Genomic DNA, 15,142 nt, shown 5'->3' with positions numbered 1-15,142 from the left:
GGTAGAGCATCCTTTATGAATGCCTTCTGGAAAGATTCACCTTACTTTCTTTTCTGAGAAAAATAATGGGATTTCATACAATTTTTCAAAGGAAAGAAAAGCAACCTATATAGGTTTATTTTCTAGTCAGAATTAGTCTGCATTTCCTACCAGCAGACTGGTGTCTAATTTTGGTATGGATTCACAAGGAAACACCAGAACAATCTCATGGGTTATCTGTGGCTGTAGTTGTATTTGGCAAGATCATCATGAATTTAGCTTTAGGCTAGGGACAGAAGTTATACATAAACCAGTTTACGTGATCGGAAACTGGTTTAAACCTGTAACCATGTACAGAACAGAATCTCAATTTCAAAATGGCTGTGATTGGTTTAAGATAAACCTGGCTGAATGTAGTATCAGACTTAACTGATTTGAGTCAAACTGGTTTATGAAACTTCTCTCCCAGACCCCTTCCTGGTTCAAGTTAAATCAGAGTCCTCCAGCTTCTCAGCATTTTGCAGCCATGTATTGGGCTGTGCTGCCTGCTCCAGAGAGCAGGGCTGGCCTTGCCCCTCTTCTCACTAGCTGGAGCAGTGGGAGCTGGCAGACAAAGATGGAGGGGGCAAGCTCCAGTGGGGGGTGCAGCTCAGTCTACAGGGTTGGGGGAGACTGGCCCCCCAGGTAAACCCTGGCTAGGGTCTGGACCCAGGAGGGGGGAGTTAACCACTCCTAACCCTGGTCAAACTTACTACTGGTTGCAACTGTGGACTACAAATCCCAGAGGCACCTGGAAGCCGGAAGAGGAAGTGATGAGCAACCCTGCAGAGTGCTGCTGCTATAAGTCTGGACAGCAAATCCCAGAGACCTTGGGGGTACCAGGAAGAGGAAGTAAACTTACAGCCAGAGAGACATACTCTAGCACTCCCCAGCTTCTAGCCTGAGCCACTGCAGGCATGTGTCTGTATTTCCTGAATCAAAAGTAAATGTGTGTTCACTTCTGCTTCAATTTAATCTGTGCAGTTTAGCCTATACTGCAAAGACTGAATAGATTCAGCCATGGGCTTTTTGACTGTCTGTAACTAGCCTTAATGTTTAATGCAAACTGGGACAGGATGGGCTGCCAGTAGGAAAGGAGTTGAACTTTGAGGAGTGGAAAGAAAAGTCCTTTAGAAAGTGTTAATATTTTAAGGGCATTAAATTATTTGGGAATAGCTATTGCATTTGAATTTAGACACTACCTTAGCCTGAATGAACTTTTCAATGCAGACAAGACCTGCGATGGTAAGCTTTGGACAGAGGGGAGCACTGACCTTGTATGCAGCTTCTGGACAATAATTTGACCTAAAAATGGAAGCTGCAGCAACATATAAAGATGAATACCTTTAAAAATGGAATCAAGAGACCAATCCTGTAGATGTTCTTGGCATTTCTGCACAAAATGGTTCTGTAATCAAGCCCATAGTCAGATATAAATATTTTTAAAAGACAAAAATTATCTTAATAGTTCTCTGTATGGAAAATAAATGGTGTCCACAGATTTTTTCCAACCATCCCTGAAATGATATTAATTTCACTAGAGTATTTGCTTCACAGGAAGCTTAGTTTGGCAAACCATAAACCTGACAGAAACCTGTGTCAACCTCATGTGTATTACTCTGACTACCACCTCTGTTGAAGTTCATTGGAGAGGTATTTAATAAGAAACAGCCTACTTTTCAACACATGATTAATAATTCTGGGTACTTTATAGAGGTAGATTTTTTTTCTGGCTCCAGTCCTTCTTAGATTTAGTCCAATGGGGTTGCAATTCATAAAGTAAACTGAATCAGAAACTCCAAACAGAGCGAAATGTGATGGGAGAGAAAAAAGGGTACATTACACAAGGTTTTCTTTTATTTATACTTCCTGTCAGCCAGTAAAAGAGTGAAAATGGTAAAGGGCAAAATATGCCTAATCCTTGCATTCCCTAAGGGCTTTTATTCTGTAACATCACCTCGGTATAAATGCTTCCAGATGGAGTGGGGGGAAGGGCTTGCTGAATTATCCTTTGCCTCCCTTTTTGATCTTCAATTGGCCACTTGAAAAAAATAGAATGAAAAGCAAACTTGGTAGAAATGAAGAAGTTGATATGTCTATGGATATGTAGGTGCCTAGGGCAGACCTCAACCCTTATCTTGCCTAGAATCTTTTCCAGGGAAGGAAAACAGAAATGGAAGAATTCAAGAAACACATCAGGATTGTGAAGACCTAATAATATGTAGCTATTGCCATTCATAAGAAGTGGATTTTTTCCCTACAGCTACACTGGGGAATGAAACCTTCTGAACCCAGAAGATTTAGTCTAGTTAATTACAGACTTCTGAGAAGGAAATTAAGGGAAAACTAGTTAGTATCAGTTTCCCCTATCCCCACCTGCTCATTTTTTGACATAGATACTTTATTTCACTGTATGCAACTCTTTTTCTAGATTTTTATTGTTAGAAAAAGTTGACCTTTTACAAGTTTTGTTTTGTTTAAAGCTCTTCACTGTAGCATTTGGATGCATGGCAGAATCTTTTAAGCAACTTGTTTTTTCGGACCATATTTTCTCATTTAGCTTTATGGAGATTAAACCCACTGCAAAACTGTAGGGATATAGATGGGTATGTCAGTATACTGGAAAACAACTTAGGTACTCATATGATGCTCAGTACAACAGGGTGGTATGCATAAAATGCATTTCTGTGTGTGAGGAGGGAGGGGGACTGTTTACTAATGTCATAATGATACAGTGGGTGTGTCCATATATGCAATTAATGTGACTGAATAAAGTCTGGTGCAATTTGAGCTAGAGTAAACTAATCTTGATGTTACCATCTACATGTGTGTTTAAGCACAGTCTTTACTCCACCACTGGACAGTACTCATGTCTGATGGGACTATCCAACAGCACTAAAACTAGTCCATACCAGCTTAACTGTTGCACATGTATAGGAGCTGACACTATTGTGTAGTAAATTATTCTACTTCACAGTAAAGCACATATGTAAATGAGCCCAGTGGCACTATCTGAACTTTAACACTCAGTCATTGGTAACTTGTGAGTAATAAACTTTCATATGTGAAATACATTATCTAGTTCCTACGTTCAGAATCAAGCAAAGCAGAAACTGAACCAAGGACGTGCCCAACTATTTAGGTTCTTTGATATTTTGGGGTCTCTTTCTCTGGTGTTCTCATCTGATACCTGAAAATTATCTGAAAGTTCTCAAATCACTCTATTCACTAGCATTACCTATCTAGAGTCTTTCTCTGATTTTCCTTCTATATACATTATGGGAAAATATTTCATTTTGTTTATAGATTTATTCTGTTATAAAGTGATCTGTTCCCAGTCCCTGTGCATGTGTACAGCAAAACCAAAGTCACTCAACAATAGTTAGGTCTCGCTCAGCAAGAGTAGCTAAAACTTTAATGGGCTCCTCTAAAGAACTTGATTTACTAACATGATTTACATGAAGTCATGAAATACCAAATGTTGGGCTTCACATGTGGAGAGCGTTTTAGAGCTGACTGCTCATTGGACTCCCTAGCGGCACAAACACAAGGCTTGTCAGCTCATGGCCCAGGTTGTTTCACATGTAGCACTACAATTACAGTTCTTGACTTATTTGTGGCAAATGATGTGTTCATGGACACATTTTGAAGCCATCTCAAAAGTTAATAAAGGAAATGTGAACCTTTATTTTGATTAATTTTGATGTAACATTGTTCTTTGGTAAAAAAAAAAAATCATAAAACACTCAAGATATTGCATAGGAAATAAAATACACGTAGAGAAAAAAACACATATATACATTTCATAAAAATAGAATACATCTTGGCAAAATTACTTCTAGAGTTTGTTACCACCTTATACAGTGTATTGACACCTAACATTTTGCTGAACCAAAGGTAAGATTTGTAGATTTAAAAAAAATGTTCTATTTGCAAACCCTCCCAAAACCCAAATCTAAAATGAGCACCGAATGATTGAATGAATCAGGTTGGAGTTAATTAATGAGTTATACCAAATATTAGAGTAATATGTTTTTATTATAAAAATATCTCCTGTCATGGATGGAAGTAGCAATGTAATTTGTTTGGGTTCTTTTCTTCAGCAAAGAAGTGGCACAGCTGAACTTGCACAAACATCACAAATTATCATTTGGCATCTTTAAATGAAAACAAAGCTTCCGGATGACATCTATTTCATCACTGGCAAGTGTAAACAAAGTAGTATTTTTTCATTTTTTGCCCAAATCAAGCAACTTTATACAGACCTAATTCTACGAGTATGGTAAGAAAAATATTTTTCTTGTTTTATTTTTTCTTAAGATGTACTATAAAAACCATAAAAAAAACATTCAACAAAGATATGGAGACCACTTAGAAATATACCTGGATTTCTGTTTAGGCTGGGGTTTTTTTGTTGTTTTTTTCTTTAAACAGAGACTGATTTGTTTACTGTTTGACCACTAAAATCCCACCTCACACTTCTGATTTGTTCTGTTGCATCTTCGGAACAACCCGTGGAAAGTGACTGCTCCAGTATAATAAATAAAGCAAGTGGTAAAGGTTCCTCAGAACCATTGAATTTTTGTTTTTCAATTGGAATAATGGAAACATACTGGCAGCCTCAGAGAGAGCATAGAAAAGAAAAGAGCGTAGCACCATTTTCAAGTTGCCAGATTCACAACTGTTGAGAAAGAGGCAGTAGTGTCAATCTGGAAGTGGTAATACCCACTGGCACTTACTGAATGTGATTAATATAATGGGATTATTGTCAGAAGTGCTTTTTAATATGGATAGGCAGACACGGCTATATAAACAATGAAAGTAGTCTGGTATTCAATGCTTCCATTGGTGCTGTAGGACAGAGCTCTGACTCTCATTCGGTAAGTCTCTGGCTCCCTTAGCGGTCTGGTTGTGAACACCACTCCTTTTAAGTTTTCATCTCTCAGAGCAAATGGGATTGTTGGGTCCTCATCCACCATTAGGAAAGTTGTTCTAGGATGCATGACTTGATCTTGAGTGTAGGCAACTAGTCGGATTAAATCCTGATTGGCAGCTATTCCAAATGGGAGAGAAACAAGTTTGTACTCCAAGGCATATGGACTAAGGGCACATTCCAAGTCATTGGGTGGGCAGTTCTTGAGACAAAACCTAGGAAATAAAACAACATTTTGATGTAGCTGAATGGAAAGCACACTGCAGGCTGCTCATAAATAAGTACTGTTACATAGGCTCACTGACACACAGAGAGATTAGATTGATAGCTTTAAGCACAAATGTATGTTACTTTTAGTTGTATGTCAATAGCACACGGTCACCACAGAAAAGAGAGTCCCTCCTGAGATTGCTTATAGCATATTTGTGGCTGCAATAAGTGTTTTTGATTATCATGTTTCTGTCACCCCTAAAACAAAAAAAAAAAATGAGTTGGGAGAAGGGCCGACTAATATGAGTTAGACTGAGCAAGTTACACCAATTGGAAAGAGTTTTAGCCCAGCTAATCAGATTTGAAAGAAACTACAGGGCATCAGCTGTTTCAGATTAAGTTCCATTTTGGCTGGGAACATATCCAGAAGATGGTTTTTGATTGTGAAGCTGAACAAGCACTTTGAAAGGTAAAAAAAAAAAGCTCAAACAAAACAAACAATGGGATTTTCAGAAGATGGCAAAAAAGGTTACTTGGGGAATTTAAAAACAAATTGAAATATGAGAAAGCTGACTGTGATCATTCAGCATGATCTACTGCCATTCTCTTAATGACTAGTCAGCCACAACACAAATTAATAAAGGTGCTCTAAAATGAGAGTTTGGCACAGCACAAAAATAAATAAAGGCCAGAAGAATTCTGGCTTGTGTCATGCTCAGTTGGTAGCAAAGTCACCTGAATTTTGTTTTTGTTTAATCTAAAAGTAGTAATACAGGATCTGTAAAAAGAATCAGAAGTCACAACTTGTGCAGACCTTTTGCAGTCGGGTTTTATTATTTAGTCAGTCACAAATCTATTATTGTTCCATATTGTTAATAATCTTTACGAAGTGGCCAGAGTCCAGTCACTTAGGTTAGAGACAGACATTACACATACACTGGTTTAAGTGATAAGAAACTGGTTTAAACCTGTAACAGAACAATAGTTCAGTGCATGTAAACCAGTTTGAAAATGGCTGAAACTGGTTTGAGATAAACCTGGTTGAATGTAGTATCAGACTTAACAGATTTGGCTCAAACTGGCAATGTGTGTCCCAGGTCCCTTCCTGGTTTCATTTAAATCACAGTTCCCCAGCATCCTGGCATGCTGTTTGGGCTGGGTTCTCTGCTCCACAGCAGAACTGGCTCCTCCCCTCTGCTCCTTGGCTGGAGCTCTGGCAGAGACTGCAGGTGTCTGTCTAGATTCCGCCTGCTCCCCCACTACCCCCTGCTAATCAGGGATTCCCCCCTCCTCTCTGTCTTACATATACACCTCTCAGCATTAGCTAGCATACCACAAGCTGGCTACAATCCATGTTGTGGAAGACAGGACAAAGGTAGGCAGGACTGTGTCCACCTAGGCCTTTTCGGAGCTAATCAATGTGTAGCTGGTAATATCTTTCCATTCCTTCCCTGGAAAAAGTTGTTTAAGAAGAGCTTGAACTAATGAGAGTCTTTGTTTTTCTGATGGGGTGATACATGCTGATAACAGACTAATAAATGCTCTATTATCAAGGGGGGGGGAACCCCTCCCTAATCAGAGCATCCTTCAGTGGCCTGGCCATGCCCTGCTCACTTCAGCACTGAGGAAGGGGAGGGGGGGCTGCTCTAGCACCCCCAGCTTCTAGCCTGAGCCACTGCAGGTATGTGCCTGCATTTCTGGCATGTCTATATGGTTACAAATCTGTTTAGCCTAGTCAGGTTAGACTAACCTGCATAGATTGAATCAATTTAGGCTCAGGCTTTTTGAATGTCTGTCCCTAGCCATGCTGGCTATGGCCCGTGCTGTGGCAGACAGGATAAAGGCAGACAGGACTGTGTCAACTTAGGGCTTTTTGAAGCTAATCAACAGGTAGCTGGTAATGTCCCTCCATTCCTTCCTTGGAAAAGCTGTTTAAGAAGAGCTTTAAATAATGGAGAGAGGCTGCTGTTTTGTTAATGAGCTGATAAACACTGAGTTAGGGTTGATAAACAGTTAGCAACTCCCTGCTGGGCTGCTCAGGAGGCGGAGGGGGAACCCCTCTCTAATCAGAGTGTCCTGCAGGGCCCTGGCCACACCCCCCTCAGTACAGGATTGTGGAAGGGAAGGGAGGGCTGCATGTGCCTGCATTTTTTCAGTCCAGAGGGGATGTCTGTGCAGTTACAAACCGGTTTAACCTAGCCAGGTTAAACTAACCTGCAAAGATTGAATCCATTCAGGTTCAGGCTTTTTGAATGTCTGTCCCTAGCCTTAATGTCTTCCCATGCATCAATGAACCCAAAAGAAATTAAAATAACACCTACCCAGAGAGAGGATCTCGCTGATAGTTTGGTGGACAGGGTGTATCTATACATTGATAGCTTCCTCTCATGTTAAAACACATTCGATTTGATCCACAATGAATGTTCTGTTCTAAGCACTCATCAACATCTGATTGAAAAAAAAATGTACATAATAACTGGTCAGTATTGGAATGAATTTCAGACACAGACAAAGTTTAACAAATTGATATCTAAAAATTGCTAGACCAGAGCATGCACTACATATGAATGAGTAAGAGTGTTCCATACTTGACCTTCCACACACCTATTCTTAGAATCCCACCTTGATATTTGATACAGTGAAACTAGTAAACTCAGCATCTCCTTATGATACCATTTTTGGCAGGTATGGAAGAGAAGCTAAAGATCAGTTTGCCTTTGAAACTAGAACTGCTTTCTTACCTCAAAGTAATGAACTTCACAGTCCACACTACAGGCGTACTGGCAAAATCATGCAAGATAGCTTATCGAGGTAGAAGGGGCAAACATGTTTACATAGCTTTCTGATGACTTTTTTTTACAGTTTTATTGTAATATTTCTGGCTTAAATGTGTTCAAGTTGGAATGATGTTGCCTGCCTCATTTCCCTTACTAACTTGTACACCGGGAAAGAAGTGTTAAGAGAGTCCTTGCTAGGACCCAGAACTGCCTACATGCCTGTGGGGAAAGACAGATGTACCTTCAGCAACAAAGGAATTCAATAGCTTCAGGTGGGCTTCCTTTGGAGGAGATACCCAGAGGCATCAAAGGAAGCAGAAGTCAGCATTGTAATGGACAAAGCAGCCTGAAAATAGGGTGTCAGTTTGGGGCCTGGAAGGTCTGAGGCAAGGAAAGAGCCATGGTACTCTAGGTTGCTTGGGCTGCACAGAACGGAGAGAGAACAGCTGAGCTAACCTTCGGGTAACCAGAGCTGTGCAGGATGGACTGGGAACAGAGGTACTGTTTGACCTTTTGGAGGGGTTAGGATCTTCTGGCTCTGAGGTCTTTGCCCCTTACTAAATGCCTTTAATGAGACGGAGGGGTCTGTTTTGCTGCTTGGAACTTGGGGTGCACTCCTTTCCCTTTGAAGTGGTAAAGGCCCCCTCTTATGAGATGAACTGGAATGTAGCTCCATTTTTAAATAATGTAAAATTTTCTGTAATGAACTTGGTTCCTGTTCTATCTCTGTACTTTCCCTCCTGGAGAAAGGAAGATATTTACTTACCTTGGCATGTTTTGCCATTGATCATAAGACGATAACCAATTGGACAAACACAGTGATAACTTCCTAAGGTGTTTCTGCACTCATGCTGGCAGGCATCTCTGGTTTCACATTCATCAATATCTGAAAAAAATCCATGGAAATGTAAACATTCCTATTCTATAGTGAACAAATTGTCTCTTTGGGAACAGAACCTCTCAATATCATCCTAATCCCAAACCCTCTTAGTGCTTAATTTATCTCTTTGTATAAAATGCATGTGTAGGGCTTCTGAGGAGATTTGGGAATCCTGCTTGTCATGGTGAGGGGACAGCAAGACTAAGAAAGCCTTTCCTTTCACAATTCATATGTTCAATTGCTCCTAATTCTCTTTCATTTTTTCTCATGCTTTGCAATACTGGGGCTCAGTTTCTAGTTGACTTATTTACTTTTACTAAAATTACTGTTGAGGGGTTCCTTTCTTATTTAGGAGAGCCATTTTATCAAGTGAATTGGTATTATACATTCTAATAAGAGAGTTCAGTGCTGAACAGTGTGGGCATGGGGAGAGAAGGAAGATTGTGGTGCATTCAGCCTACAAAATCTGCATCAATGAAAAGTCCCAGACCAATGACACTCAGGCCAGGAAGCACGCGGAGATGACTGGGTAAGAGACTGATCCAAGGTATGTAGACAATATACTAGGCCTACATATCTCCAAGGGAAGTCTTTAGTTAGGGGACCTGCTGCTCCAGTTTAAAGTTTACCAAACAGGTGCAACTGCCTCCCTTGTAAATTGCCAACTCTCAGGCCGCATGGGTGAATTAAGCTTAATATCTAGGAAGAGTCATGATTACAGTTTTTTGTAAATATACATTTTATCTCTGTGAAGTAAAATTATCTGCATTAGGCTAATAAGTTGCAACTGCAAGCAGACGAAGGAATTTAGGCCTCTGGCACATATTTCATTACAACATGATTAACCTGTTGATCATGCCTTAAATAGTAACACACCTACATGTTCAAGTCAATTTATGGTGTGGTACTGCAGTAAATGAGCCAAAAATGTTCCACTTATAATGCATAACACTTTTGTGGCTTGTTTGCATCATACCTTAAATTGATTGTGTGGCAGGTTGGTATTGGCTATGACAGCTGAGTTTTGGGATCCAGCAGGAGGCAGCCCCAGGGTCTGGGACACAGCTGACACCCCACCCAATCCCCAGAGGTACATGGAGGGGCACAGTTAGCCTGACATCAGGAAGCATCTCCCTGCTCTTGGTCTCATTGCACCCCAGACCTTTTAAAAAATGTGTGTGTTGCTCAGCTGCACACACATTTTTTAGTCATTGGGGTGCACCAGGACCCCAGGATTGAGGAGTAGCTGTGCCCGTGTGCTACAATGTGTAAAAATCCAAGTGCAGGGTTTAACACCCCCAGTGGGGGAGGTCTTTAGGCTCACCTTGTCTAGAGCCTCTCATCCCCTGTGCCCTAGCAGTGCATCCAGACACGGTTCTGATTGTTGGCTGGTGCTAGAAACTGCACTGAGGCTGGTACCAGACCCCAGTTCAGTGCCCAGCACCAAGTGACAAATAAGCTGATTATTAGGCACTCAGCCAGGCACCTGGCTTTCAACTTGCTAGTGTGTCGGAGGGGAGCTCAGGATCATGGAAAGAAAGTAGGATACATCTGGCATCTACCATATGTACTTGAATACAAGAGGTTCCCCCCCACAATCAGCAGGAGAGAGAAAGACCCTCATCTTACACTTGCATACAAGAAAGCCTCATTAAATACACTGTCTATCATTAAACTACTGCCAAAAGTCACATGTGCTCAGTAATAACAAACTATAAGGTTGATTAAATGCAGCCAAAACCGAGCATAACTATAAAATACATGACCCATATTGGGCAAACATATTGATGGGAACCGACCACAGTGATAGATTAGTGCAGCCCAGCTGAATAAGATGTATGGTATTGCCCATTAAGCACAGTCCCCCTCAGCATGGACTCTTTAAAGTCATGGTGAGCTACTACACTGCATGCATTTCAACTTCCTTTTTTACTCCCACAGCTCATCTGTGCCTTTGTTTCCCATTTTCAGTGATTCTTGTTTCTTCATCAGCCTTATATATATGGCAGACATCACCAAATGGAGCCCCAGACAGTTCACCCAGAATCCTTCTGCCCCCCCCATTATATATAATTAGTGTGGCCCTGCCGTCCCTGAGGTAGAGGTGAACCAGGTTACCATGCACCTCATTTGCTTATAAATTTTTGGAGGATCTCAGGACTCATAACAAAAACGGCCAGGCCCAGTTATGAGTGGGGGGCTAGTTAGCATATAAATCCTTTGTAGGGGGTATCTGGAGTACACAGACATACTGAGCAGGGCTGAGCTGTGGGGTCACCATGGCTTGAAATGGTCTTGAGTCTGCTGGGACCCAGCCCAATGAAATATATGGTAAATCATGAGCCTTTTGACATTGACTTGATGTCATACATAGTGGGTCGGTCTATACAAGACACTAAATGCACATTAGTTTAATTCTACTGCACATTAGCACATCATGCGAAAAGCATACTACTGCTCAGTAGATCTTGTCTAATGTACAGCAGTATCACAAAAAAAATTATTCTGTACTAATGTGCTGTGCCAATTATGTCACATTAAGTTAATATCTGTTATTATAGGTACTAAACTTAATGTGCTGTAATTACAGCACATTAATGAATATGTAAATGCGCAACCAGTTTGTACTATATCAAAGAAGGTACAAAAATGCTGCTTAAAAGTATGTTTCTATAGTACCTGTGTTAAAACTTGTAACGATTTCAAAAAACACAAAATGTATCAGTTGTGGATAAACTAAGTTTATGGGTACTATATGCAAATTACTAGTTATATTTATTTCAATGTCAGTGTTTTCAAATTTGCTTCTCACTTCCACATGCTCAGGGAGAATAGGGTTTGACTGTAAGGAGTAGAGGAAGAGGCTACGGGGGGAAGAAGTTTTGGGGAGGCAGAGGCCAAGGGAGCTACCTGATTCCTCAAATTTATTTTCCTTGATCTAGCAGTGGGAGGGGAACAAATTCAAGGCAAACCTCCAATAATTGAATTCTATACCTGGAAAATTATAACAAATGTATATATATTCCATATATAAAATCTAATTATTGGAGGGGAGTTGTCTTGTCTTATATTCAGGGAAGTTTTATCTTCAAGTAAATATGGTAACCCCCAATTCCATAATCGCGCATCCTGTGCAGTAGAGTCCTCTTTCCTGCCAAACTTTCATTGGCTATGAATTCTCATAGGTAATTTACACCCAGGAGAATCAGCAGCTGTTTACTTTCCCCTTCTTGTGTAGATTGCTTGAAATAAAAATTAATTGCTGAAGGCACTCTGAGAGCAACAATCATGCAGCAGATATTTTCCATCTAGGAATGTTAAAGACATTAATTTATATTTCAATTCAACTGAAAAAAAGGCTACAAGAATATTACTTAAAGAAACAGATGATTTATGACAGACTGTCCACTTCCCATAGAAATGGATGATGCTCAGAGAAATCAGTTTAAAGTCTCCTACTGAATCAAGCAGTGTTCCAGGTCTTTCACCAAAAAAGTCAGGTCCGCAATAGGTGGTACTTGCATACTGCTGACACCTTGTCAGTACAAGATAGGTTAAGGTCTATTTGACTGCAGTGTATGTATATTAGCACTATTATTTTATACCTACAACATAGTAAATTAAAACAGTAGTCACCTTAGGGACAAAAAGCTCACTCTATAACTTACATCTTCAGTATGCATCCAGGTATGTGCACATTATGTGACGAAGAATACACCATCATATTGAATGGGCACAGGAAAATTTCAAAAGGCAAACATGCTCTGATTCACTTGCACTGAATTGTATGATAAGCTATATGGCTGAATAGCCCTTGGAATCAATAGTGACAGCTGCAGGGAAAAGTGCTACTTAATATGGGAAGAGCTTCAGAATCTGGTCTTTATATAGCTGCTAATTTCAAATGGCACTTCTACACATACTCCAGGGGTGGGGGTGCTTTAATTAGAGTGGCTCTTGCTTTAGTTCAATGAGCTTTAGTTCAAGCACCCCTGCTGACCTTTTGAAGCACAAGGATACTGATACATGAGATGCAGTGTTAGTTGGAACATGGTAATTACCACTTTCCAGTAAACTCAATTAATCAAGTCTGCTTTGACATGCTGTAATTACTGCACATCAGAACAGCCTTGCAGCACATCTACAGGCACCCATAAAGATTAAACCTCTTCCCAGCTTTTGCCAGTTGTCACTTCTGATCATTTTTTAAACTAGAAGCCAGCATCACTCAAAAGAATCTTCCCACTTCCTTTCCACCTTTGCCCACTTATGGCTTTCTTGCTGGTCTGTTATGGAAACATACACACAGCTTGTTGCATGCTCTGGTCTGCAGATCTCTTTCTGGACCCTTGTCTATCCTACAGTGAATGTGATCTGTGGACACCCAGAGAGTCTGAGTGGCTACCCAATAAAAACTAGCTTGTAAACATGAAGAGACTGAGCCCCCTGCTTAAAAATACATCTGGCAGTTAATATCACATCCTAAGGTGCCTTTAGATTTCCTAAGAAGTACAGTTAGGCTTGTGATAACAAGGAACATAAAGCACTTTTCTTCAGTGAAAGATAACAGAGAGTCTGAGAGAGAGGCAGTATTATCATCTTGGAACAGATGGAAAAGTGAATGGTAGAATGGCAAAGTGCTTGACTGTCAGGGGTACTGAACATCTGCAGTTCCTAATGCCTTCAGTGGGACCGCTGAGGCTCACTGAGAATCAGGCCAACAGTTACTTGCTAAAGGTTGTAGGGAGGGGTAGTCCAAAGGAGAATCCATGGTTCCATACTCCTACTTTCAGAGAAAGGCAATACTGTTATTCTTATTTCCTGACCTTTGTCCCTCCATACTCAGTAGGTTGTTAAGTATACCATAATTCCTATGTATTTAACAAGCCATGGCATCCATTTTATAAACTGTGCATTTATATTAAGCTTATGGATATGACTATCCCTTGGCCTATACCAGTGATGCTATTGTTTGGTGCCCAGTCCTGAAATCCTTGTTCAGAATTTATTTGGGACAAATTCCCATAGAATTAAGTAGGGCTTTAATATGAAAAAAGGTCTACAGGGCTGGTGGTTGTTTTTCTTCACACCCATTGGTGGTTGTTTTTCTTCACACCCACAGAAAGAGAACAAAATTAAGTATTTTTTAGCCTGAGAATATACAGTGAAGTAACATGCACTGGGGAGATGGAGGGGGACCTGAACATATTTTACTACTGTTTGTCTGGAAAAACATGCATAACTCCTTGAAACTTAACTATGGTCATACAAAAATTATAGCATCCCATGCTGTCATGCATCTCTAAAGTATGAAATAGTAATCGAAGCGTAAGGTCAATATATCTACAACAAGAGAATTGGATAGATATGACTGACATTTACCTATACATTTGTCATTTCTTGCCTCATAGCCTTCAGGGCAAGTTTCTCTAATATTCCTTTTAGTCCTGGAGAAGGGTATTCTGCTGTTCCTATACTCTGAGTAGGAGCTGTAGAGATTTGAGGAATGCCTGTAATATTGTTGAGGTTGATAGATGTCTCTCACAGGGGAGATTTGAGCATAGTTATAGCTACTATAATAAGCACCATAATCTGGCAATCTCTCCAATCCAGCGCAAGATTTCCCATCACCTAATAAATGCTGTCCTGGTGGACAGCCACACTTGAAGCTGCCGGGAGTGTTGGTGCACTGAACTGCGCAAGGCTTAGGTGCTTGTTCACATTCATTAATGTCTGCTCATGTGACATGATCCAGAACAACAAACCATGCAAAAAGGAGAAGAAAAAACAACACACAAAATATATCAGTCTGTAGAACAAACTGAGAACACAAATGAGATACCGAAGGCAGTAAAATATGAAGAGCCCAATGCCAAAGAAAAAGGGGGTACTTTACCATGCGCAGTAATATATCTTACTCCTCCCATAAAGCTGGTTTTGCCATGAGAATATGATTATATAAGCCTAAAGCTCTTTTGAGTATGCTGATCCTCACGGGAAGGCATTCAGTAAAGTAGACATTAAGGGGAAGCTGGCTATAAAAAAAAAGATATCTGAATTTTCTTCTCTCATTTCATGCCTGTAGGGTCTGAAAACACTGCTATCATTCCTATGGCCCTTGCATTATTTCTGAATAATTCCTATAGGGACTGAGAGTCAAGCTGAAAAAACCCCAAACTTTTTCAGGAGGCTGACATTGCTACACTTAGGCTAGTTGACTGTTGGTAATTTCAGCCTTGTCAGCCTTTAGAAACTCTTCTGCCTGCCCCAGGAGCAAGTTCCCACTCTACTTATCAAAAGAATAGAGTAGTCTTACATGAAACC

At 40.4% G+C, this 15,142-nt stretch overlaps 1 protein-coding gene across 2 annotated transcripts in view; it reads right to left on the bottom strand.

Annotated features, from left to right (window-relative positions):
- Positions 1–4,259: 4,259 nt before the first annotated feature.
- HMCN1 (hemicentin 1) overlaps positions 4,260–15,142 on the bottom strand; it is a 348,410-nt gene continuing 337,527 nt past the window's right edge. The window contains exons 104-107 of one of the 2 annotated variants that reach the window (XM_019556684.1): positions 14,201–14,551; positions 8,705–8,824; positions 7,483–7,609; positions 4,260–5,166 (exon numbers count right to left, since the gene is read on the bottom strand). In XM_019556684.1, the coding sequence (XP_019412229.1) occupies positions 4,800–5,166; positions 7,483–7,609; positions 8,705–8,824; positions 14,201–14,551 (965 nt within the window). In that variant the 3' untranslated portion in view covers positions 4,260–4,799. The remainder of the gene's footprint in view (positions 5,167–7,482; positions 7,610–8,704; positions 8,825–14,200; positions 14,552–15,142) is intronic. The other variant, XM_019556685.1, reaches the window with a different exon arrangement.

Source organism: Crocodylus porosus, unplaced genomic scaffold (genome assembly GCF_001723895.1).
Source record: "Crocodylus porosus isolate Cpor-Errol unplaced genomic scaffold, CroPor_comp1, whole genome shotgun sequence".
Taxonomy (NCBI): Eukaryota; Metazoa; Chordata; order Crocodylia; family Crocodylidae; genus Crocodylus; species Crocodylus porosus.
The sequence above is the reverse complement of the archived record's forward strand: the minus strand, read 5'-3'. Positions and strand labels throughout refer to the sequence as shown.